The 18934-nt window shown below is 50.3% G+C and overlaps 8 protein-coding genes across 8 annotated transcripts; 3 read left to right on the top strand and 5 right to left on the bottom strand.

Annotated features, from left to right (window-relative positions):
* Positions 1-504: 504 nt before the first annotated feature.
* On the bottom strand, positions 505-1350 carry EDD37DRAFT_634802 (uncharacterized protein). Its single transcript, XM_062816870.1, has one exon. It carries the CDS (start codon positions 1222-1224, stop codon positions 979-981), a length of 246 nt encoding a protein of 81 aa, XP_062668230.1. The 5' UTR covers positions 1225-1350; the 3' UTR covers positions 505-978.
* Positions 1351-4062: 2712 nt separating this feature from the next.
* On the top strand, positions 4063-5319 carry EDD37DRAFT_469786 (domain of Kin17 curved DNA-binding protein-domain-containing protein). Its single transcript, XM_062813088.1, has one exon. It carries the CDS (start codon positions 4190-4192, stop codon positions 5279-5281), a length of 1092 nt encoding a protein of 363 aa, XP_062668229.1. The 5' UTR covers positions 4063-4189; the 3' UTR covers positions 5282-5319.
* Positions 5320-6296: 977 nt separating this feature from the next.
* Positions 6297-9379, bottom strand: EDD37DRAFT_469775 (uncharacterized protein). Its single transcript, XM_062813087.1, has one exon. It carries the CDS (start codon positions 9154-9156, stop codon positions 6544-6546), a length of 2613 nt encoding a protein of 870 aa, XP_062668228.1. The 5' UTR covers positions 9157-9379; the 3' UTR covers positions 6297-6543.
* Positions 9380-9384: 5 nt separating this feature from the next.
* Positions 9385-10275, top strand: EDD37DRAFT_469757 (uncharacterized protein). Its single transcript, XM_062813085.1, has 3 exons — positions 9385-9796; positions 9851-9951; positions 10002-10275. Exons 1-3 carry the CDS (start codon positions 9633-9635, stop codon positions 10172-10174), a joined length of 438 nt encoding a protein of 145 aa, XP_062668227.1. The 5' UTR covers positions 9385-9632; the 3' UTR covers positions 10175-10275.
* EDD37DRAFT_469748 (Translin family-domain-containing protein) lies at positions 10079-11437 on the bottom strand. The gene is made up of 3 exons (XM_062813084.1): positions 11312-11437; positions 10392-11250; positions 10079-10240 (listed from the first exon to the last, which is right to left on the bottom strand). The coding sequence occupies exons 1-3, from the start codon at positions 11344-11346 to the stop codon at positions 10187-10189; spliced, it is 948 nt and encodes a 315-aa protein (XP_062668226.1). The 5' UTR covers positions 11347-11437; the 3' UTR covers positions 10079-10186.
* EDD37DRAFT_469765 (phosphatidylinositol glycan, class M) lies at positions 11256-13085 on the bottom strand. The gene has a single exon (XM_062813086.1). The coding sequence runs from the start codon at positions 12987-12989 to the stop codon at positions 11529-11531; it is 1461 nt and encodes a 486-aa protein (XP_062668225.1). The 5' UTR covers positions 12990-13085; the 3' UTR covers positions 11256-11528.
* A 385-nt stretch (positions 13086-13470) lies between these two features.
* Positions 13471-15941, bottom strand: EDD37DRAFT_469744 (uncharacterized protein). The gene is made up of 2 exons (XM_062813083.1): positions 15906-15941; positions 13471-15784 (listed from the first exon to the last, which is right to left on the bottom strand). Exon 2 carries the CDS (start codon positions 15539-15541, stop codon positions 13661-13663), a length of 1881 nt encoding a protein of 626 aa, XP_062668224.1. The 5' UTR covers positions 15542-15784; positions 15906-15941; the 3' UTR covers positions 13471-13660.
* A 695-nt stretch (positions 15942-16636) lies between these two features.
* EDD37DRAFT_634787 (sentrin-specific cysteine protease) lies at positions 16637-18411 on the top strand. Its single transcript, XM_062816869.1, has 8 exons — positions 16637-16954; positions 17082-17109; positions 17161-17175; positions 17228-17277; positions 17333-17352; positions 17408-17516; positions 17565-18007; positions 18065-18411. The coding sequence occupies exons 1-8, from the start codon at positions 16901-16903 to the stop codon at positions 18141-18143; spliced, it is 798 nt and encodes a 265-aa protein (XP_062668223.1). The 5' UTR covers positions 16637-16900; the 3' UTR covers positions 18144-18411.
* Positions 18412-18934: the final 523 nt, after the last annotated feature.

Here is an 18934-nt window from a genome sequence, read left to right as displayed (position 1 = left end):
ACCTCGGCGGGCTCCTCATGAGCGGATTGTCGATGGAGGCTATGAAGTCAGTCGCAAGGGTAGGAAGGAGGTGTTGAGACTCAGCGCAAGCGAAGCGCTCATCACACTATTCCCCTATTAGGTGGATAGTTGAGACACGATAAGCCTTGCTCTGCCACATCGATAGCATCCACCATGAGGCTTATGCATACTTGCAAGCTAAGGACCAAGGTTTCCTCCAAGCGGAATTGCCAGAAAACGACAATCATGTTGGAGAGACCCGGAGCGGCATCCAAGTTACCCAGTTCTCCTGGCCGGTGGACATGTCTTGATTCGGAACCATACGTAGGCTGCTCCATCCACAGTCAGCAAACCACAGCCTTCTAAGAGAGTGACTTTGAGAAGGCTGTGCCTCATATGTGAACAAAGAGCCACACGAATGGGTACCGGAAAAGGTTATGATATGGTGACATCGATTCAGAAGAGCCAGCGTGGCATCCGCCATCGGCTTTGAGCGTAATAGATGCTGCGGTGTTAGGAGGCCAAGGGTTGTATTGGCGAGTGATAAGGCTGATAATACTCATATGATGCTTGCCATTTGGCCTGGGCAAGACATCGTTGTTTTTTACCAGGTCAGACCCGGACGACGAAACACGAAAACGGATATCGCCAGGTTCAGGCCAGGACTTCATGGTTGTGCAACATCCAATCGTGGTACAGGGATGATACCATAAAAAGCTAAAACCTGCATATGACAATGGAGCGGTTACAGTACATGAACGTGGAGATGAAAATTGTCCCTGAGTAGCAATTCGTCATGTGTCGGCGACTGTTTCCGCTGACAAGACCAATGCTCTGTCTCCCAGAGGGCGTAAAATTGTTCACAGTCTAGCACTGCAGTGCCCATTAGCAACGTTAGTTCGAGGATTACTCACCTTCTGAAACATCATACGCTGGTCTTATCGCAGCCATACATTATACTGCACAGAATGCTTCCGATTAGCGAACACGGGTGCATTCGCGTACCTTGCGGATGATGACGACAAGGCGTTCGAAACATGGCAACCCAGCAGGGTTGACAGTGGCTCCAGCGGGTGAGCAGGCCATGGGTCCTTGGTGATGAGGCGCGATGAAAAATCTCTTTCTTACATGCTGGCGGGCCGCACGCGTAGGATTGTGCGTGTTCCTGCAGCACAAGGGGGCTGAACTGGTCCAAATCAGTATGAGTACGGGTGCCTGTAGCATTCGGAGCGAAAAAGAGACTCAAGGCTCCGTCCCAAGGGAAACAATGCCTGGGATCAGCAACTCACCTTAGTGGCTTGGAGAACAGAAGGGTGCATAAATGTGGTACACGATATCTCGGGACATGATGGTGGACAGCCAAGGGGAATTGATGGTTGGACGTTGGAACAAACATCTGACTGGGTCACCGGGCGGCCATGATCTTGGCTCACACTATGCCCTTTTCATTACGTTGAGGGTCGTTTTACCTGTGGGTTTGCATGGGTGATTTTCTTTTCCTTATCGCCATCCCTGGAAGATTTGCCCTCTAGGGCCCTCATGGCTCCTCTGTTGGTATCCAGAAAAGTGACATGTTGACATGCCATGTCGTATGCTGACAGGGGGCGCGTCATACTATGGATAGTAATTGTTGCTGGGATGTTTAACTTATGATTTCAAACATCTCACCCGCGTTGTCAAAGTCAATGTCCTGGCCACGAAAGACAAAAGGAATACCAAGCAAACAATTCCCATCCAGACCAGCCGTGTTTGTCCAAACACAATCATCTTTCCGGTTTTGGAAACCGGCTTTTGGTCACATAACCCAAAAAGTCCAAGAGTCAGGATTTACCATCACGCTTATCATCAGCCACCTGGACGCCACCTGCGCCAGAATATCCATGCTCCCGAAGTACCCGAGGATCCACTACAGCGCCAACCCTGCTTCAGTTCATCCTTGCTCATAGCATGTGGCTTACTATAAGGGTTATGGCCTCACATGGCGACCCAACCAGAGGTGCCACGATCCAGCACTCTGTTTCTGACGGCTGCGGCGGCACTCCCGCTGTATGACTTGGACACAAAACCGCTTTTTATAACGTGTCCCGTGCCCACAGTCATCCCCTAACACAAAATCCACCTATGGCCTGCTGCGAATTACGCTGGTGATCACAAATCTCGACATTGAACAGTCAAGACCTAGGACCGCATAAACACTTTCCATTCACGGCTTTGGCCCGGGAAATTGGTCATCGGCGAACTTGATCCTACGTTCCGGTGACACCGTCCCACCAGAATAGGCTCCGGCCTCGTTGTGTGGTTGAGTCATCTAAACGTGGTTACAAGTGGGCTAATTATAGCAAAGATACTCAACCATTACAAAGGCAAAGTCCTCGAGAAACGCCGCACTTCGGAACGAGCCTCATGACTGTCGTGACATGTGGTCACTAACAACTTTAATACCCCTTAGCAAGGGCCATCCTCATTGTTGGATTGGCGACCCACTCTACTCTTCTTTCGTAGAGGCTGTCGACCCGTCTGGCCGTTGGGAGATCAGCATCAGACACGGGTGGGCAAGAGCGTAAAACGATAATTGTGACGGTCGAACTCAGTTTGTGACTTTATTATGATCGACTTTACGGGAACGTTGTGAATTTTGACCCTGAAAATCACGGGGATTGATGTCTTCTAGACCGGTTATGCAGCAGAGGGTGAGCCTATTTCCGGAAAAGGTACTGCTCAACGTGCCGTCTCGACCAAAACATGCAGCCACGGCAGACTTCGTGTTGAATTCGTGTTCCTCAAAACAATCGTCGATTCAAAACAGTCAGTGGGCTGTGCCGCAGAGTGCAATAGTGCTCCTCTTTCTTTCATGCCATCCGTAAACAGCCTCGCCGCCTTCTCGTTGGCCGCTACTTCTCACGACAACCACACTCCGGGCAAGGCAAATCACATGCAAGGCTCACACACGTGTCTCTGCAAGCGCCTATGCACACTGCCATAAGGAGAAATTGTCCCCTGGATGAGAGCCTGCTCGAAACACACCACTAAAGTACTTCGTTAATCAGGTGGAGTGAGATAAGAACCTCAAGCGAGTGGTAGCTTGGCAGAGGAACAATGATAAGTCGGAAAATAAAGTCCTCGCTTACTGGGATGATCAGGAGCCTGGCCTTTGCACGGAATTTGACCTTGGAAACATGGATAAGGCATTCTGCCTTCTCCTAACCCTCAAGCGGCCACTTCATAAGGCAGGTATTTCCTTTCGGAAAGAGAAAAAGGCTTTTCAAGCCCCAAAACCTGCTTTGAGAAACCTACGGATAGAGTGTCTAGGTTGTAAAGATCGGGAAAGTAAGATCCAGCCATCTAAGTCAGTTCTCGTATTGTCGGCCGAATTGAGAGTCCTGGATCTTGGCGTAGAGATGGCTCAGCCTCATCGTTTGCAATTCCAAAGCATCTCGGCCTGTCTTCTTCAGCTCCCACAAGGAGGCTTGCAATGCTATCATGCTAGCACTGAATTCTCCGTAGGTCGAACACGTACACGATTGAATGCACCGCGGGTCGCCAATGCTGGACTAGGTAGTCCGTGACAATCACAACTTTCTGCCAAACCCACCTGGCCGTTACCCACTGACCCAACCCAAATCGATGTCACATAAAACAGCAAAAAAGGGCAAAAGTACATCTCGTCGAGTTCCGAGTCAGAAGACTGAAGGGTAGGTCCACAAGAATGGCTTCTGCGTAACTGGGACCTGAAGCTGCGGCCGGTGTTCTACATCTCGTGGTATTGCATTGCCACAGCATCATTCATCTTGGGCTATGGTTTTCCTCTGCTTGGCAGATACTGGACTGGCAGGCACTAGATGAAGGCTAATGAAGGCGGATTGGCTCAACCTACACGTGAAATTGTATATTCATTCCATTCCGGAATATTGGTAGGTTAAGGTATATCGAGTAGGTAAGTACGTCACAAGGCCGTAGTCACGTGCGACGCGGTCCTAGCACGTGAGGTAGCCTTGCCAATCTTGGCGGTCCGCCACTTCATGATCTGCGTGAGTCTGCGCCTACGAAAGTCACCCAACTTTCAGCGACTTACAACTTAGTTGGCCATACCGACTTCTCACTCTTTCGCACTCGCCGAGCCCCTCTCTCTCAGTCCACAAGATCTACTTCCCATCACTATCCACCTGTTCGTTCGTATACCACCGCAATCATGCCGCGAGCCGAAGTTGGGTCGACGAAGCACATCGCCAACCAGATGAAGTCGAAAGGACTTCAGCGGTTGCGATGGTATTGTCAGGCATGCCAACGGCAAATGCGGGATGAGAACGGCTTCAAGTGCCATGTCGCAGCAGAATCTCATGTGCGACAAATGCAGATCATCGGCGAAGATCCGCGGAAAGCCATAAATGATTTCTCGAACCAGTTCCACAGAGACTTTCTACAGTTGCTGCGAACGGGACATGGAGAGAAAAAAGTGAACGTGAACCACTTCTACCAGGAATACATCCACAATAAGGAACATATCCATATGAATGCCACGAAGTGGCCCAGCTTGACCGAATTCGCGAAACATCTGGGTAGGCAGGGACTGTGCCGAGTGGACGAGGACGACAAGAATGATGGTAAAACCGGCGCGAGCGGTTTGACAATTAGCTGGATCGATAATAGCCCGGATGCATTACGAAGACAGGAAGCATTAAGGAAAAGAGAAACGCAGGATCGTGGTGACGAGGAGCGTGAACAGAGAATGATACAGGAGCAGATTCGAAGGGCCAGGCGTGAAACAGTGGACGAGACATTGGGAGATGAAGAGGAGCCTGATGTGGGAGTCCATGCTGAAGGTGGTGGCATCAAACGCAAAGACGGTGAAAAGATTGTCCTCAGCTTTGGTGCAAAGAAATCAACTACGGAGACGACTCAGCCTCCTACGCCTCCACTATCCGACGAAGAGGAGTCCATTTCCGAACAAGAAAAGATTCAAGCCGGGTCTGCCGCGGCGACGCCTCGGCCAAACGCCGCGAATTCGCCAGATCCTTCGGAAGCCAACATTCAGTCGGCACAACCTAAGGCGCCTATTTCGATGTCTTTTGGTGCTGCCTCAGCCAAGCCAAAGAACGTCTTTGCAGCAGCTTCCAAGAGAAACCCTCTCGCAGGATCGAAAAAGCCTCTTACTACGAGCACTTCAAGACCTATGAGCGAAGCAGAAAGAATCATGAAGGAGGAAATCGAGCGAAAGCGGCAACGCGACGAGAAGGGTTTCAAACCTAGCGCCAACGTCTTCAAAAAGCAACGCGTGTCATGACCCTTTAGCCGCAAGCTGAGAGGCCCCATCCAAGGGCTATTTACATCACGATTTATGAGCTTTGGATATGCGTTCTTACTGCATGGCCCCGGGAGAGATCAAGGACTTATTTGCGCAGCAAATTGTTCTCTGTTGTTCCTTCAATGAAGTCGGAACTACAGTGCCAGATTTGGTGATTGCGGCAGTGGTGGCATCCAGTAACCAGATGGATACGGTTGTGGATTTGATGCTTACAACCATTTTCCCCGCGCCCATTGGCGACGTCTTTAGACTGCCTTCAAACAAATTATGCAAGGGATCTCGAGGCGGTCTCGAGAAGCGATATCAACGGCCTGTTTGGCTCCAATTCCCGTGACGCCACAGCATAAGCAAGACGAGTCATCACGAAACAGAGGTCCGGCCTCAAATGAAATCCTCACTCGGGATTTTCCGAAAGAAAACGAGTGAAGCAGGTGTGTCGACGAGAGAAATGCCAAACTCCAGGCACATATCGAGATCGAGATTCCAGGCGAAGCCCTGTGTAAGAAGGACACAACAGATATGAAGGCCCAGGTTCACTTTCGGTTACTTATCTCTCACATGCCAGGGGGCGAAACGCCTTTACCACAGCCCCGGCCCGTATCTCTGGCGGAGATCGACCGGCATGTCTTGGGAGGTCGAGACGATCATGTATTGTCAGACTTGTCCAAATGGTACATGGTACTGTTTGTGCTTAAGTTAGCTACAAGAAGCTACGAAAGCGTCTCCGTGCCTCTTCTCGCTTCCTAGACGTCGACATTTTATCAATCTTGTCACTACTTCCCTTTTGCGTGATTCTAAAGCAAACGCGTCACGAAACTGCCTCGATGCCGGCCCATGCCTACTCCCGCCTGAGCTTTTTTGTCATTCAAACTGTAGGTGTAATCAATGTTGGCGCGAAATGGCTGCAGATCTCTGTCGTGAACAGTGTGCTGCTACAGTCATAGTTACCTAGCGGGCTTACGAGGCTGAAGCAAGGACAACGAGGCTGTACGAGACTTTCGATGATTGGCTACGCCAAGATCTCTACCAAAGTCGGAACTCGACCATCGAGACGTTTTCCTTTGCCGTCCAGTCATGGTGGAAGGCTGAATCGCTGATATGAAAGGATCGTTTCAGGGGGTTCAGCCTTGTGCAACTTTCTCGCCCAATGAAAGAGTTAGAGAGCACAAGAGTCTTTATTACTACACTTGCTCTCTTGCGGCCGGAGTGCCGATGTCCCAGTGCCTTGGCTCACCTTAGCCTTAGCCTTTGCCTCTTGCGCCTGCCCTTCCCTTCCGTGCTCCAAACCGAAATTTCATGTCATCGCTATCTTCGTCCCCATCATCAGTCCCACGCACAACGGTGACAGGCAGTGTCTTCTGCCGCTTCGTCTCCCGAGTACTCGCACCCGAGGTCGCTGCTCTCTTCGACGAGGACTGCGTCTTTGCCGTTTGCGTTTGCGAGCGTTGGGTTGCTTCACCTCCACTTCCCCGAGAACTCGTGGCTTGGCTCTTGTCATTGGCTCGGGTCCTCCTTGGTGTATCAAGATTGACTTCATGATCGAGTATCTCCGCCGCTTCACGTTGAAGCCGGCTCGTGGCCGGACTAGCTTGTTCTGCCGCATCGTCACGAGGTTCGACGCCAACAGGATCATCTTCTTCTTCGTCAGAGAGAACCCGGACTCTGGATCTTCCGCTTGAGCGTTGTGTCTGGCTTTGAGTCCTCTGGCTTCTGGCTTCGTCCTTCCTCTTTCGTTCTCTCTCGCGGTCTTTTTCTTCGGCATCTTTCGGCCAGTACTGCTCACCCAGGCCATGGGTTTGCGTTTGGACCTGGACGAGTGGAACGATGACTTTGTTGGCGTGTCCTCTACGCTGCGGCGCCTCGCCCTTGTGCCGAAAGCCCTTGAAGTTTTTCCGGCCATTCCAGCTAGGGTCCCATTCTGGTCCATGAGTGCCATTGGGTCTGTTGATGTTCTTGCATCGCTCTCTGTGCGGAATGTCCATCGTAACAACCGTGACCAAATTGGCAGGCGACTTGTCCTCGACCTCATTCAATGCCTCAAGCTGTTCCTGTTCTTTCAGCGCAGCTTTCTCCTTTTCTTCTCGTTGTGCTTTGACCACTTCTCGAACATCGATATCTTTTTCCTTCTTTCCCTTTCTAGCCTGGGTCTTACGTGTCTGTGCTGCAATGCTTCCATTCTGCCCGGTGGACTGGCCTTCCCCAAGCTTTTGTCGCTTGAAAGCAGCCGCAGCAGGGATGAGGTCGTCAAGTTCATCGGCAAACGCATTCTCGTCTTCTGAAATGGAAGAACGGCGACGTTTCTTCGTAACGGACTGTGGTTCGTCCTTGATTTTCGACTGGTGTGTCTGGCTCTTCATTTGGGTTTCCGGACTCGATTCATCGTCGTCTTCATTTTCATCACCCTCATAGTCAATGATAGCGTCAGGATCAAATTCGTCATCGAAATTTCTGAAACCGCTCTTCTGCGTAAAGCGAGGTCCTGAGAACGGATGAGGGACAGTCTCGGCCTTGCTACTTGCTTGTGACACATTTCGAGCAGCGGACTGTGTGGGAGCCGCTTCCACAACAGGCCCGCTCGCCGCCTGTGACGCGCATTGTGCTCGCGATGGTTGAGAAGCGGCTCGCGGCTCCTGCTCTGCCCTGTTGGATCTCTGACTTACGGCATGCCCGCCGGAGCGAGATTCACTAGGCTCTGTTGCAACAAGGGAATTGGCAACAGAAGGTGGAGGTGCAACTTTTCCATCAGTCGTGCTTTCGAAGGGAACGCTTTGTTGGAGTAGGGCGGCATCATTAGCTAGGATAGCATCCAAGAACTCTGACTGATCAATGGCCCGCTGATCCGTCTTCAACACTGTCTGATTGATAAGATTGTTTGTCCATTCCTGGAAATCATCCTTACCCGTCCAGCGAACCAGTATGACTTTTGCGTCACCCAACGTTCGAAACTCTCCTTGCGGTTTTTTTCCTGCAGCAGTTTGGAGAAATTGTATGAGCTCATTGACTGTCGTCTCGTTATTGGACACTTTGAACAGTATTGCCTTGCCGTGACCGCTAGTGATGACAGGCATAAGATTGTCATATTGGGTCTGATCCCCGAATACAACCGTATAGCCCTCAAAGATGTTGAATCGCGATGCATCAGGCTGGTATGACTCGACAGGTCTTATTGTTGGTTCTTTTCCAGGTGGCGGCAGATGGTCTTTTTCATCCGGCCAGGCACTATCAAAGTCCGTCTCCAGTCGAGACAGATTTTCCTCCTGACTCAGATTTTGAGGAGTTGCACTGTATTCGAGAGCATCGATGTACGATTCCGCCACGAGATGTTTGCCTGTAATCAAGGCTAACAGGCCTTTCGCCGTATTTCTCTTGTTTGCCACCACGTGGGTTGTGTGTTCGGAGGTGAAGTTGCTAATTGCCTTGATATCAAGGGTTTGGACTCGAGCCTGCTTTGTCTTGAGTACGCCTGCGTTGATCTCCTTCTTCAGCAGGTTGAAAGTGAGCACGCATGGATCCCATCTGATGATGATCTCGTGGGGACATGTACCCGGTCGAATCGAGTTCTCGATGCTGGTCAACTCCTTAGAGATATTCCGTATGAGCTCGCCGTTAACGGAGGTGCCGCCCTTGGAGTTTTGGTCCACGATCTTGAGCTTCGTGCGTGCATGAATATGTCCGACGTCAGCCTCGCTAACATTCTCAAGTTCGATGATAAAGTGTTTTCTCGAAACCGTCTTGTGATCAATAGCAAACAGTACTCCGTCTTTTCTCACTCGTCCGAATAGGTATCTTTGACCAGGCTTAAGCCACATCCGCTTGCCCTGGAGGAAGTCGCCATTTGACTCGAGGATCCACATGATGAGGACATTGCAGTGGACGTATGGATTGATCCCAAATGGTTAGGTGCAGAGGGTCGGCAGGAACTGTTGTTGGGGCGAAGTAAAAATTGTATACACAAGTTCGGCGCATGCAATGATGCAAAAGAACACACGAAACGTTACGGTGACGCGTGACACGGACACGACTTTTTAGCGCCTCGAGAGGCGACGATGGAAGCCTAATTCAATTTAATTAGCGGCCTCGGTGCCTGTAAAAGGTTGGTCCCGCAGGTAAGGCACATTAGGCACAAGCCGTGATGTCGATGGGTAAGTGCGGGGCAACGAGGATGCCAGGGAGCCGAAAACGATCAACATGCCTGGGTGGTCCTTGTGAACACTCCAGATAACAACAGACTGCAACGTCAGACGAGCACTTGTCTTCAGGGTCTACCATTCTGCATTCACTCTCTCTCTTACAAGACTGATACGATACTTGCCACGAAACACAGTACACAATGTCGAACGACCTAAACGAAGGCACGACTCCCGACCTTAAGGTTGACGATAATCCTATCTCTCCGCTTGAGCGCCGTAACTCTCTCGAGAAACACTTACAATTACGACCGGAGGCTCAAGACCTGAAGAACCGGAACATCTTACTTGACACTAATGCTGCTCCGTGAGTTAAACACCGGCCCAGCATCGGATGGTTGCATTGACAGTGGTCGTCAAGGGCACTACAGGCGAAACAGCTAGAACTCGAACGACAACAACACACCGATAGTCTAAGAAGGCAACTCGAGAAGCGCCCGGAGAAAGAGGAATTGGTCGAACGTGAGTGACTGTATACCATATGCTCAGGTACTCTCCCTGACAACGGCCAGGGAACATCCTGCCTGAATCAAACGCTGCCCCTGCACTGCTAGCCAGCCAACGCAGTCTCGAGAAACACATGCGTGCCGACAGTCTCGAGCAGAAAATCCAACAGAGACCTAAGCCGGAGCAGTTGGTCAAAGAGGGAATCCTGGAAGCAGACGAGGACCCAGTCAAAGAGTAGACAAAAGTACTCTTAAGTTTTCAAGACATGATGTGATGATCTGGAGTAGTGGAGAGAGCAAACAGGAGAACCGTGCTATAGCTCTTGACATACCCTGCCAACAGCCAACGAATGCTTCAGTAGCTCATGACATAGCCCAGCATTTGTCCGACGTCGACAAAACCTTCCAGTCTTTCAAACGTGCAAGAGACAATCAACTCTTTCAATAACTTTCAACAGGTTCTCGCTCCTCCCGACCATCTGCCAACGACGTATCAGGCCTCCACCCCTTCGGCCTCTCCTTCCCACGCACAATCATACTATACACTCCGTTCTCGACCTTCTCCACCGAGCTCCTCGTCGTCTTCATTTTCTGCGCGAAATCCCTATTCAGCGAATAACTTCCCGACGCATCTAATGCCTCCAGCTCTCCCCGAAGCATTTGCAAATCCGCCAACACCGACTTCTCTCCGCCTGGCATCTGCCCGTTTGTAGCCATATACGTGATCGCAAACCGCATCAGTTCGCCAGTCATATCGAACAAACCCAGCGCATAGTCCTCGTACGTGAGCATAATGCCCTGGGGAACCTGCCTCGCCGCATCCTCGTAGGTCATTAACCGCCTTGTCTCGAGGTAGTGCTGAAACAGAACGGCTTCCATGTACTCCTGGATGCCACCGGAGATGTTGCCTTGGTACCGGTACGCTTTGATGCTTTGCAAATCGGGCACGATGCCCTCCAATAGTCCGCGGATAGTATTGTACATGGGCGAAATCTGCTTGGCTATAGATGCGTGTATGGGTCGTTCGAGCTCGCGAACCCTCTGGAGAGCAAAGATGATTTTCTTGCTCTGAGCGGTTACGTCGCGAGAGGCCTTGATGATCCGTTCTCTCCGGTTATGATGCTCGTCAAGTTCGGAACGGAAAGTCTCAAATACAGGAATATACGGCGATGCGTCGGCCGCAGCGGTAGGGGGCTTGGTTTCAATCTCCATTCCGTCATGTGATCGCTTCGTGCCTGGCATGTCGGACCTGTAAATCGATTTATTACCGTTTAGAAGAGACCGGAAGGTGAGTCGTGTCGAAGATTGATGGTTTCTGTCCATGCCGCTTTTAGCGTGGGATTTACTGTTCTTCGTATGGGGTTGTCACCACCTACCTACCAAGGCTACCTACGTAGGTACGGGTGGCCATAAAGGCCTTCTTTCGGTTTCTTATGTCTACTAGTTTCACAAGTTTTGTGTGCACTTGAAGGGTGTCTCTTCTTTCTATCGCTCATATAGTACACGCCTTCGAGCAGGATAGAAGTCAATCCTGGCACACCCCACGAGCGAGTCGAACTCGGCTCCACCATCCTTGAAAACCATTTCAACACATCAACTGCTCTTGAGCACCCGGTTTCTTGGCCCTAGATGTACATTGGAGATGTGGTTCATGTCAACTATGCTTTTTCCCCGCGATCTGCCTTCTGAAGTCTTGCCCTTGTCCTCAGAGCTCGTGCTGGCCCTGTCATTTGCGGTCGGCATCACCAACACGCGATCTGATTTCGATGGCTGCGACAGTGTTGCAATGTCTGTACGAGTGCCCGCCGATGTGTTGGTCACGTCCGCCACAATTATACCCAGAATCCAGCAATTGATAACGAAGAACGCCAGGCTGGATGCAAACAAACCAGGCACGAACGTGCTTTTGCCCAGAAATTCAAGATCGTAGCCTTGCTGTAACCACACCGCTTGACCCAACAACCAAAGTGCCAACGCTGTTGCGCCCAGTCGTGTTTGTGCAATCAGCGATGAGTTCGGAAGGTACAGTGGGAGGAAGATGAGGTACCACAGGAAGTATTGAGACGTGCAGACCTTGTTGAAGGTAACAAAGGCCAGGGTTTGCGCAAGTAGAGTACGTGGCAAGTCTTCCTTCGCGATTGCAAGTGGAATCAAGATCGTGGACAATAGTAGCTGTGGGACGAAGGCAAGCGCCTCGAAGGAGAAAGATGAGGCCAGACCATGGACTGCCTTGTTCGCTTTTTGCGCCGAGGAGAGGTATAATAACGTGTTGTAGGGCGAGAAATTGTGCCGATGGTCAATGCGCGTAACGTGGTGGAAGAAGGTGTGTTGAAGGAATGGAGCACCATAGATGTTGTACATGAGGACGTTCAGCGCGATGAAAGTAAGAAGTGATGTTGATACAAGCAGGATGCGGTCAGCATTGAGGAATCGCAATGCGTTCTGAAGCATCGTATTCGAGGAGGAACGGGCGGTATTGGACTCCAAGGCCCATAACATGCTGACTCCGTAGATGAAAGGGTATATCTTGAAATGAACACTCAGGCCCAACAGGGCTCCTGCCAGTGCAATTTGTCTCGTCTCAAACGCCCAAAGAAGTGCCATGACAAGAACGCAGAGAAAGCCTTCACTGCTTCCACGAGTACTGATATTCGCGACCATAGGGTTGAGCAGCCACACGCATGCATATCTCAAAGCTTTGTGTTCTTGTAGACCCCTCCTCTTTAACAGTATCATTATGAGTCCCCCAGCAACCAAGTCGGATACAGCAAACAGCGCCTTGCCGGAGTTGAACCATAGACCACCCCAGCTCGTCGGTAACAAGATCCAGGCAAGCAAGGGCGTGTACCGATACGTGGCGCGATCGTACGGAGATGACCCTCTCGAGACTGCTCGAGCCGCGTCGGTAAAGACATAGTAGTCAATGTCTGTGTACTTTAGCGCTGAGACCGAGTCCTGGTAGATCCCGTAAACTAGGAGAACAGTGCGAAGAAGGAAGGCCAATAGGAAGATTAATGTAGGCGAGGAGAATAGAGAGAAAGTGAGGGACGACATGGCAAAGGATACATCCCGGTGCACTCCTGTAATCCTCCAACGTTCTCACGACGGAATGGTGGCAGAGATGCACGACAGAGGAAACGCAGCCTGAGGAGTAGGTATTGAAGTCGGAAAAGGCTTAGGTCGGGAATTAGGTAAGCCTTCGTGTCATATCTGGTTTGCTGCGGGATACTCGTACTCGTACTCGTCCTTCGAAGCACTGGCATGAAACAACACCACCACACACGTGAACTGGTCAATTTACTGATTTCTAAAATGTCTTCACGACATTTGGAAATTCATTCATGAGCCATGACAATGCTGCATCAACATGTGACAGTCAACCAGCCAAATACTTTCGCATCGCATGGGAAAACACATAATGCCAGCATTGTCGCTAAATCAATCCAAAGCTCTGTGGCATGGCCGCTGCAAGAACACCGGAGATGTCTAATTTGACAGACCATTCTTCTAGAACTCCCTCACCATATGAAATCGCACGACTTTTCTTGTCCGGCACATCGATACAAGATAGCACAAACACCATGCAGTAAAGGTTCCAAAAGATCGAAGCCCACAACACCAAGTACATCGCTGCCATAAGCCATCCCTCAATGCAAGCACAACATCACTCAATATTCGACACTTCCAAGGCGCAGGACGTAATACTCCGACCAGCAAGTCTCGAGCTAACTTCCCCTTGCTTCCGCGACAAGTCTGTAACTGCTGGTCTTAATACTCCTTGGCTTGCACTTCGGATATAGACTGCAGCCAGACCCAACCGGCACAACGCTGGTCGGACTGGTGGCCACACCTTCATCCGAGCTGTCACTGGACTTATACCAAGCAGTATGCTCGATACCATCACCAAGCTCGACATAACCAACGTCAGGTCGTAGATCGTTTAGCCTCTCGACAATTTCTTCATTCCAGATCCCATACACTCGCCCATTCTCCAAAAGCCAGTACGGATTGAGGAGCGTGCAAGGAGAATCGAGATCAATAAAGCGTATACGCACATATTCGAGGTGTGGGAATAAAGGCAATGCCTCAACGGTCTTGAGCACTAATCGTTCGAATGCACGGATGAAAACAAGGTTCGTAATCCCGGCTCCATCAGCCATCACGCCGCCGAGTTCGTGCACGATGGCCTCGCCCGTCTGCGGGTCAACGTCGGTAACGCGCTGGCGGCAACATGACTTGACAACAAGTTCTAATGCTTTGAGCCGCGGCTCTTCTTTGGCGCTTGAGAGTGCAAAAAACGCAGACGTCCATAGACATTCGCAAAGTTTTCCAGTGAAGGACAGAGATTCCAATTGAGGAAGGACCCGTCCAAGACGCTCACACAGGTGCGGCTGACCTGGGCTATAATTCGAACCAAGGGTTGATGGGTCTTTGCTGTACATTCCGTCGAGGGAAATGTTGACATGACGTAGACCCAGAGGCAAGCGATTTAGAATCGCTTCGATCGTGGCATCCGCTTCGATACGAGGCTTCGCATAGCCACAGTGCCATTCTTCCACGTTCGGTAGGGCTGACTCGATCGTCTTCCAGTCTTTATAGGATCGCATGATGTTCCAAGCTCCACGCATGGCAAAAGTGCGGATATTAGGAAGCTTTTCCAGGCACTGTCTCGGGTCTGGAAACAGTAACTTGGGAAAATGCTGAATCATGTTGGACTTCTTGCAATGCCCTCCTTCTAGTGTAAAGACGCGAGAGTTGGGAAAGAAACAACCAATATGAGTAAAGATTTCCGAGAGAGTCGCCGAGTACGAGGAGAGTCTGAAGCTAAATCCCAAAAAGTCATTGGCAGGTATTAAACTCTCATTTGTCTGGTTCGCGAGGTGGTAATGTCCATTTCGGTCTGCCGCCAGAGGATTGAACGTGCGAGTATCGAAAGACGCCTTGTCGCCCCAGACCGGTACCCAGAATTCAATATGCCTGACGAACTTGGTCAGATGCATATGCTCACAAAAGAAGTCTCTAGACTCTTCGAGGCCAGCTCGGGTGCCCTTGATTTTGATGTGCCGGTAGATTCTCTCTTGGACCAAGTCACGCCAGGTATTTGAGACCAAGGCCAGGTCAGATACAGCCTTTCTTCTTGGATGTCGCATGAGAGAAGAGACGCTTTTCCCCCTTAGAGATGTGGACCCGGCGTAGACAGAATGCATATCACCAAAGATGAAGTCGAGTATTTTGCCGTGAACTTCTAGCGGCAGGTCGTGTAGCGACAGACGTGGTGCGACGCATGGTTCTGGTGACTCTGGAATAGACGGCGTCTTTTCTTGTAGCAGACCACCGTCGGACATGGGTGTATTCATCGCCCTGATGGTCAGGACTCCTACCGACTGTCCGTCCTGTTCCAGGTCAGCAATCGAGACCACTGAAGGTGCGCGCTTCCGAGAAGTAGACAGAGGGAAAGGGACGTCTGATCGGGACGATTTGGCCATTGGCGCAAAGTGCCGTTCGTAGATATCTTGGGATTGACTCGAGTCATTGTCAAGGACCATCTCTTGTACCAGCATGTTGACGGCCGAATATGTCGGGGTAGAACCGACCGACTTTGGCATGTGCAGCCTCTTTGTACTATTTACGCAGATTGCTCACGACATTGACCCAAGCGGAATGGCTAGGACGCAGGAGGATGCTCGTAAAAGCCGGATTCGAGAGTAGTCAAAGATTTCTTCGGGGTTGTTCTCGAGGTGGTAGACCTGCGTCACTGGCGTGGCTTGTCTGGGCGAATAAGAAAAGGGGAAGATTGAGGAGGATTGTCTGTTGTATCAAGTCGAGATGATTGACATGAAAATCGAGGCCTTGAGCAAGGGGGGTTAGCAATTATGAGTGTCGTGTGTTTGATTGACAAAAGTGGAGGTTAGAGACCGGGCTCAGGCTTCTTTCTCCCGGCGGTTGCATATCAACGAGTGTTTAGCATACCGGTAGCCTTCGCCGTGAACTACGATTTGCCAATAGTCCGCAACCGATGAAGATTCAGCCTCGCCAAGTAGATCACGTCTCCAGAGGCGCCTTCCTTTAGAGGAGTATGTGCTGCGCGGTTTAACAAGCATAATCTAACCAATCTTCGCATCTTGAGGGTCGGTGGAAGGGTGCCTTCTCAAACACGGAGGCTTTTTCGCTTTGCGCAGGGTCGAGATGCCCTTCTGTTCTGGGTTTTCTTACCCCAACTCGAGGGAAGGCAGTAGGATCTCCAGCTGATGCGAGATACCCACCTTGTCAGTAGCTATCCGAAGCCATGGCCACGGTACCTTACCGGTCAGAAGCGGACGCGCGTGCAAAGCAACGGATGGCTCTAGTCAAGACATTTGCCTTATCAGGCAGGTTGACTTATCAAAGGTTTAGCAGACAACATAGCTTGTGCATGCACCAGCAGATAATTGTTCGCTATCCTCTGCGTCAAGGGACGTCTACAAATTATTCGTGATGTTCATGCGCCATTGAAGCGCACCTAGCAGGTATTCTAGCTAGATGCTTTAGCCACTGTTGAGATGAAAATGTGTCCGCAAAGCCGCGAGCAATAGACCCCAGATATCGACTTTCTTCCTGTGGGGCTCCCTGGACGCATCTTCTCCGGGCTGAACGCGGCTAAAGGCGAGCAGATCTAAGAAGTGAGTGACGTCGGAATAATTGGCTGGAAATGATTGCGGCTGCGTAACAGTACCCTCAGTCCTCGATATCTTCAAAGGTCCATAGGAATTTTCTGCATGAAGCATGGATATGATAAACATGGTGGCTCAGAGGTTAACCCAAAGATGAGATCAAATTCTGCTCAGCTCGTCCTGTAACCTGCGCGTCCACCATTACGCTCGATCCTCCCGGTCCTCAACCAGGTTTCGCAGCCAGATTCACACGTCACTCACTCGAATTGATGCGGCGTTCCTCCTGCTCGGCCTTCAAGACTCTGCAAAACAACAATGCCTGACCTGCATCCCTTTGGTGGTCGTATGAGCCGTCACTTTGGGAGATCGGTGCGTGCGTGTTACATTCTCTGCATGTAACCTCTCTTCACCTGCGACTTGTTTTTGAGGCTTTATTTTCCCCCATACACACCAGAACACGAGATAGATACTGTGGCTAACAATCATGGCTCCGAAGCTGGCCCCGGAAGACGCCTACTTGAGTTGTAAGTTCAATCAAGACCACCATATTGAAGTCAAGCTAATCACTTTTCCAGACTATGATGTTCGATGTCGGTCTCCCTTCCTCCCTACTTAGTGAATCGACCGCTGACCCTCGGATAGTAACACGAGAAGATATATCTGTGCTGAAAAATGACTGGTTGACGGATAATGTATGTTTGTGAAGACCGAAGGTTCGAGCAGAAGAGTAGACTGACTGTGGCATAGGTCATTGCATTTTGGGAAGAGTATGTGATATTGAACCAATTGCAGTGCTAGGGAGACCTGACTTTGAGACCACAGGTACCTGGAACATGAGTACCTCACCAACTTCAAACATTCCCGCATTATCCTGCTTAGACCCACGATGTCTTTCATGCTCATGCAAACACCCGATCCGCGGACAATAAAGGTAAGCCACATTGAACATGAATAAGACCGCACGAAACTGACGTGGAAGGATGCTCTCCCTGACTTTACGAATGTATCGCACATCTTCCTTCCGATCAACGACAATCATTCCGTGACAGTCGCTGAAGGTGGCACGCATTGGTCACTGCTCCTAGTCTCAGTCGTCGACGGCGTTGCATTTCATTACGACTCGATGCCCCCTGGAAATCAACAAGAAGCACACTTTGTCACTCAAAAACTCTCCAAACTGATCAACAAACCACTTCGATTCATCCAATTACAGGACAGTCCCCTACAGGATAACTCGTCTGATTGTGGAGTCTTTGTCTGTCTTAACATGCGGCATTTGTTACTCAAAAGATTGTTGATGGTTCGAACGGATTCAAAAGTCAGTATGAGTCTGGGAGGGAGAGTTGTGGACGCGAGTGCCGGAAGAAAAGAGATGTTGCGTATCATTGACGACTTTAGACGAGAAGGGGAACGGAGGAGGTCGTGAGTATCTACCAGTCCCTTTGTAGTTCGAAGCTGATCAGAAATCCTACTTTATAGTACCAGCCACTCGCCCCATACAGGAAGGAAGTCGAGGAGTCCACCGAGGATAGATTCGCCGAGGAGCAGGGAGTCATGATTGTGTTGACGTGTTCTATGATATTCACCCCAGGTTGATGTATGATGAGAAGGCAGACTTGGCGAAGGCGCTATGGGAATGTTTCATTCTACGGACCGAGCCAAATGGCTCAATGTCCTGATTAAGCTTCATGGACTTGACGACAGACAGACTATTGCCTCGACTAAAGACATGAAGACCAGAGCCTCGATGACCTGAGCAAGGCTGGATATCGGTCACGTGTCAGTCGATTGACCTCAATCTTGAAATGATTTTCCGACCTCAAAAATGTTCTTGTTTCCTTTTCTACATATTCGTCCGGTTTCGCTCGAAGAGCTTCATTATATGGAACTTGACTGGATCGCCGCGTGCATGCCGAGCAGATCTATGGATTCGTGCAAGCTACGGCCTTGTTTCGATAGTTCATACACTTCTCAAGCTCCTACGAAGGTACCTATGTACCAACCCAGTTCACTTCCATTCGTGCCATCACACACCTCTTCCAGCATATCGTCCGCGCAAGCCTCCATTTGTCTGTCGAGCATCTGCTTATCGACTGCAAACGAATTACATGATGATAGAAAAATTCGCTCATTCATCTTTGTGGTCGAGACCGGTACAAATCCGATCGTTGCGAATAACATATTTTTCTTTTCCCTTCTGATATTCAATTTACACCACATCCTTGTCTCACTTTGTCAGTCTGATTGAAGACATGAAACGCTGACGATGTTTAAGGACAAGTACAGTACAGCCGGTTCTGTAATCCAGGTCAAAGCATCTCGCTTGCTCCTCGCATGATAGCTTCAAAT

This window comes from Exophiala viscosa (genome assembly GCF_022695815.1).
Source record: "Exophiala viscosa unplaced genomic scaffold EDD37scaffold_8, whole genome shotgun sequence".
NCBI classification, from domain to species: domain Eukaryota; kingdom Fungi; phylum Ascomycota; class Eurotiomycetes; order Chaetothyriales; family Herpotrichiellaceae; genus Exophiala; species Exophiala viscosa.
This window is presented reverse-complemented; position numbering and strand designations above follow the sequence as displayed.

What these genes read in the sequence shown, in the direction of transcription:
- EDD37DRAFT_469775 (XM_062813087.1), bottom strand. Translation starts at nt 9,156, where the DNA reads ATGTGGATCCTCGAGTCAAATGGCGACTTCCTCCAGGGCAAGCGGATG.
- EDD37DRAFT_469744 (XM_062813083.1), bottom strand. Translation starts at nt 15,541, where the DNA reads ATGCCAAAGTCGGTCGGTTCTACCCCGACATATTCGGCCGTCAACATG.
- EDD37DRAFT_634802 (XM_062816870.1), bottom strand. Translation starts at nt 1,224, where the DNA reads ATGCTACAGGCACCCGTACTCATACTGATTTGGACCAGTTCAGCCCCC.
- EDD37DRAFT_469786 (XM_062813088.1), top strand. Translation starts at nt 4,190, where the DNA reads ATGCCGCGAGCCGAAGTTGGGTCGACGAAGCACATCGCCAACCAGATG.
- EDD37DRAFT_469765 (XM_062813086.1), bottom strand. Translation starts at nt 12,989, where the DNA reads ATGTCGTCCCTCACTTTCTCTCTATTCTCCTCGCCTACATTAATCTTC.
- EDD37DRAFT_469757 (XM_062813085.1), top strand. Translation starts at nt 9,633, where the DNA reads ATGTCGAACGACCTAAACGAAGGCACGACTCCCGACCTTAAGGTTGAC. An exon ending in CTTGACACTAATGCTGCTCC is followed by an intron (nt 9,797 to 9,850) that starts GTGAGTTAAACA and finishes GTGGTCGTCAAG; the next exon opens with GGCACTACAGGCGAAACAGC. An exon ending in GAAAGAGGAATTGGTCGAAC is followed by an intron (nt 9,952 to 10,001) that starts GTGAGTGACTGT and finishes GACAACGGCCAG; the next exon opens with GGAACATCCTGCCTGAATCA.
- EDD37DRAFT_469748 (XM_062813084.1), bottom strand. Translation starts at nt 11,346, where the DNA reads ATGGCCACCCGTACCTACGTAGGTAGCCTTGGTAG. An exon ending in TACGTAGGTAGCCTTGGTAG is followed by an intron (nt 11,251 to 11,311) that starts GTAGGTGGTGAC and finishes CGGCATGGACAG; the next exon opens with AAACCATCAATCTTCGACAC. An exon ending in GTCGGGAGGAGCGAGAACCT is followed by an intron (nt 10,241 to 10,391) that starts GTTGAAAGTTAT and finishes TAGCACGGTTCT; the next exon opens with CCTGTTTGCTCTCTCCACTA.
- EDD37DRAFT_634787 (XM_062816869.1), top strand. Translation starts at nt 16,901, where the DNA reads ATGCCTGACCTGCATCCCTTTGGTGGTCGTATGAGCCGTCACTTTGGG. An exon ending in GCCGTCACTTTGGGAGATCG is followed by an intron (nt 16,955 to 17,081) that starts GTGCGTGCGTGT and finishes ATGGCTCCGAAG; the next exon opens with CTGGCCCCGGAAGACGCCTA. An exon ending in GTCATTGCATTTTGGGAAGA is followed by an intron (nt 17,353 to 17,407) that starts GTATGTGATATT and finishes TTGAGACCACAG; the next exon opens with GTACCTGGAACATGAGTACC.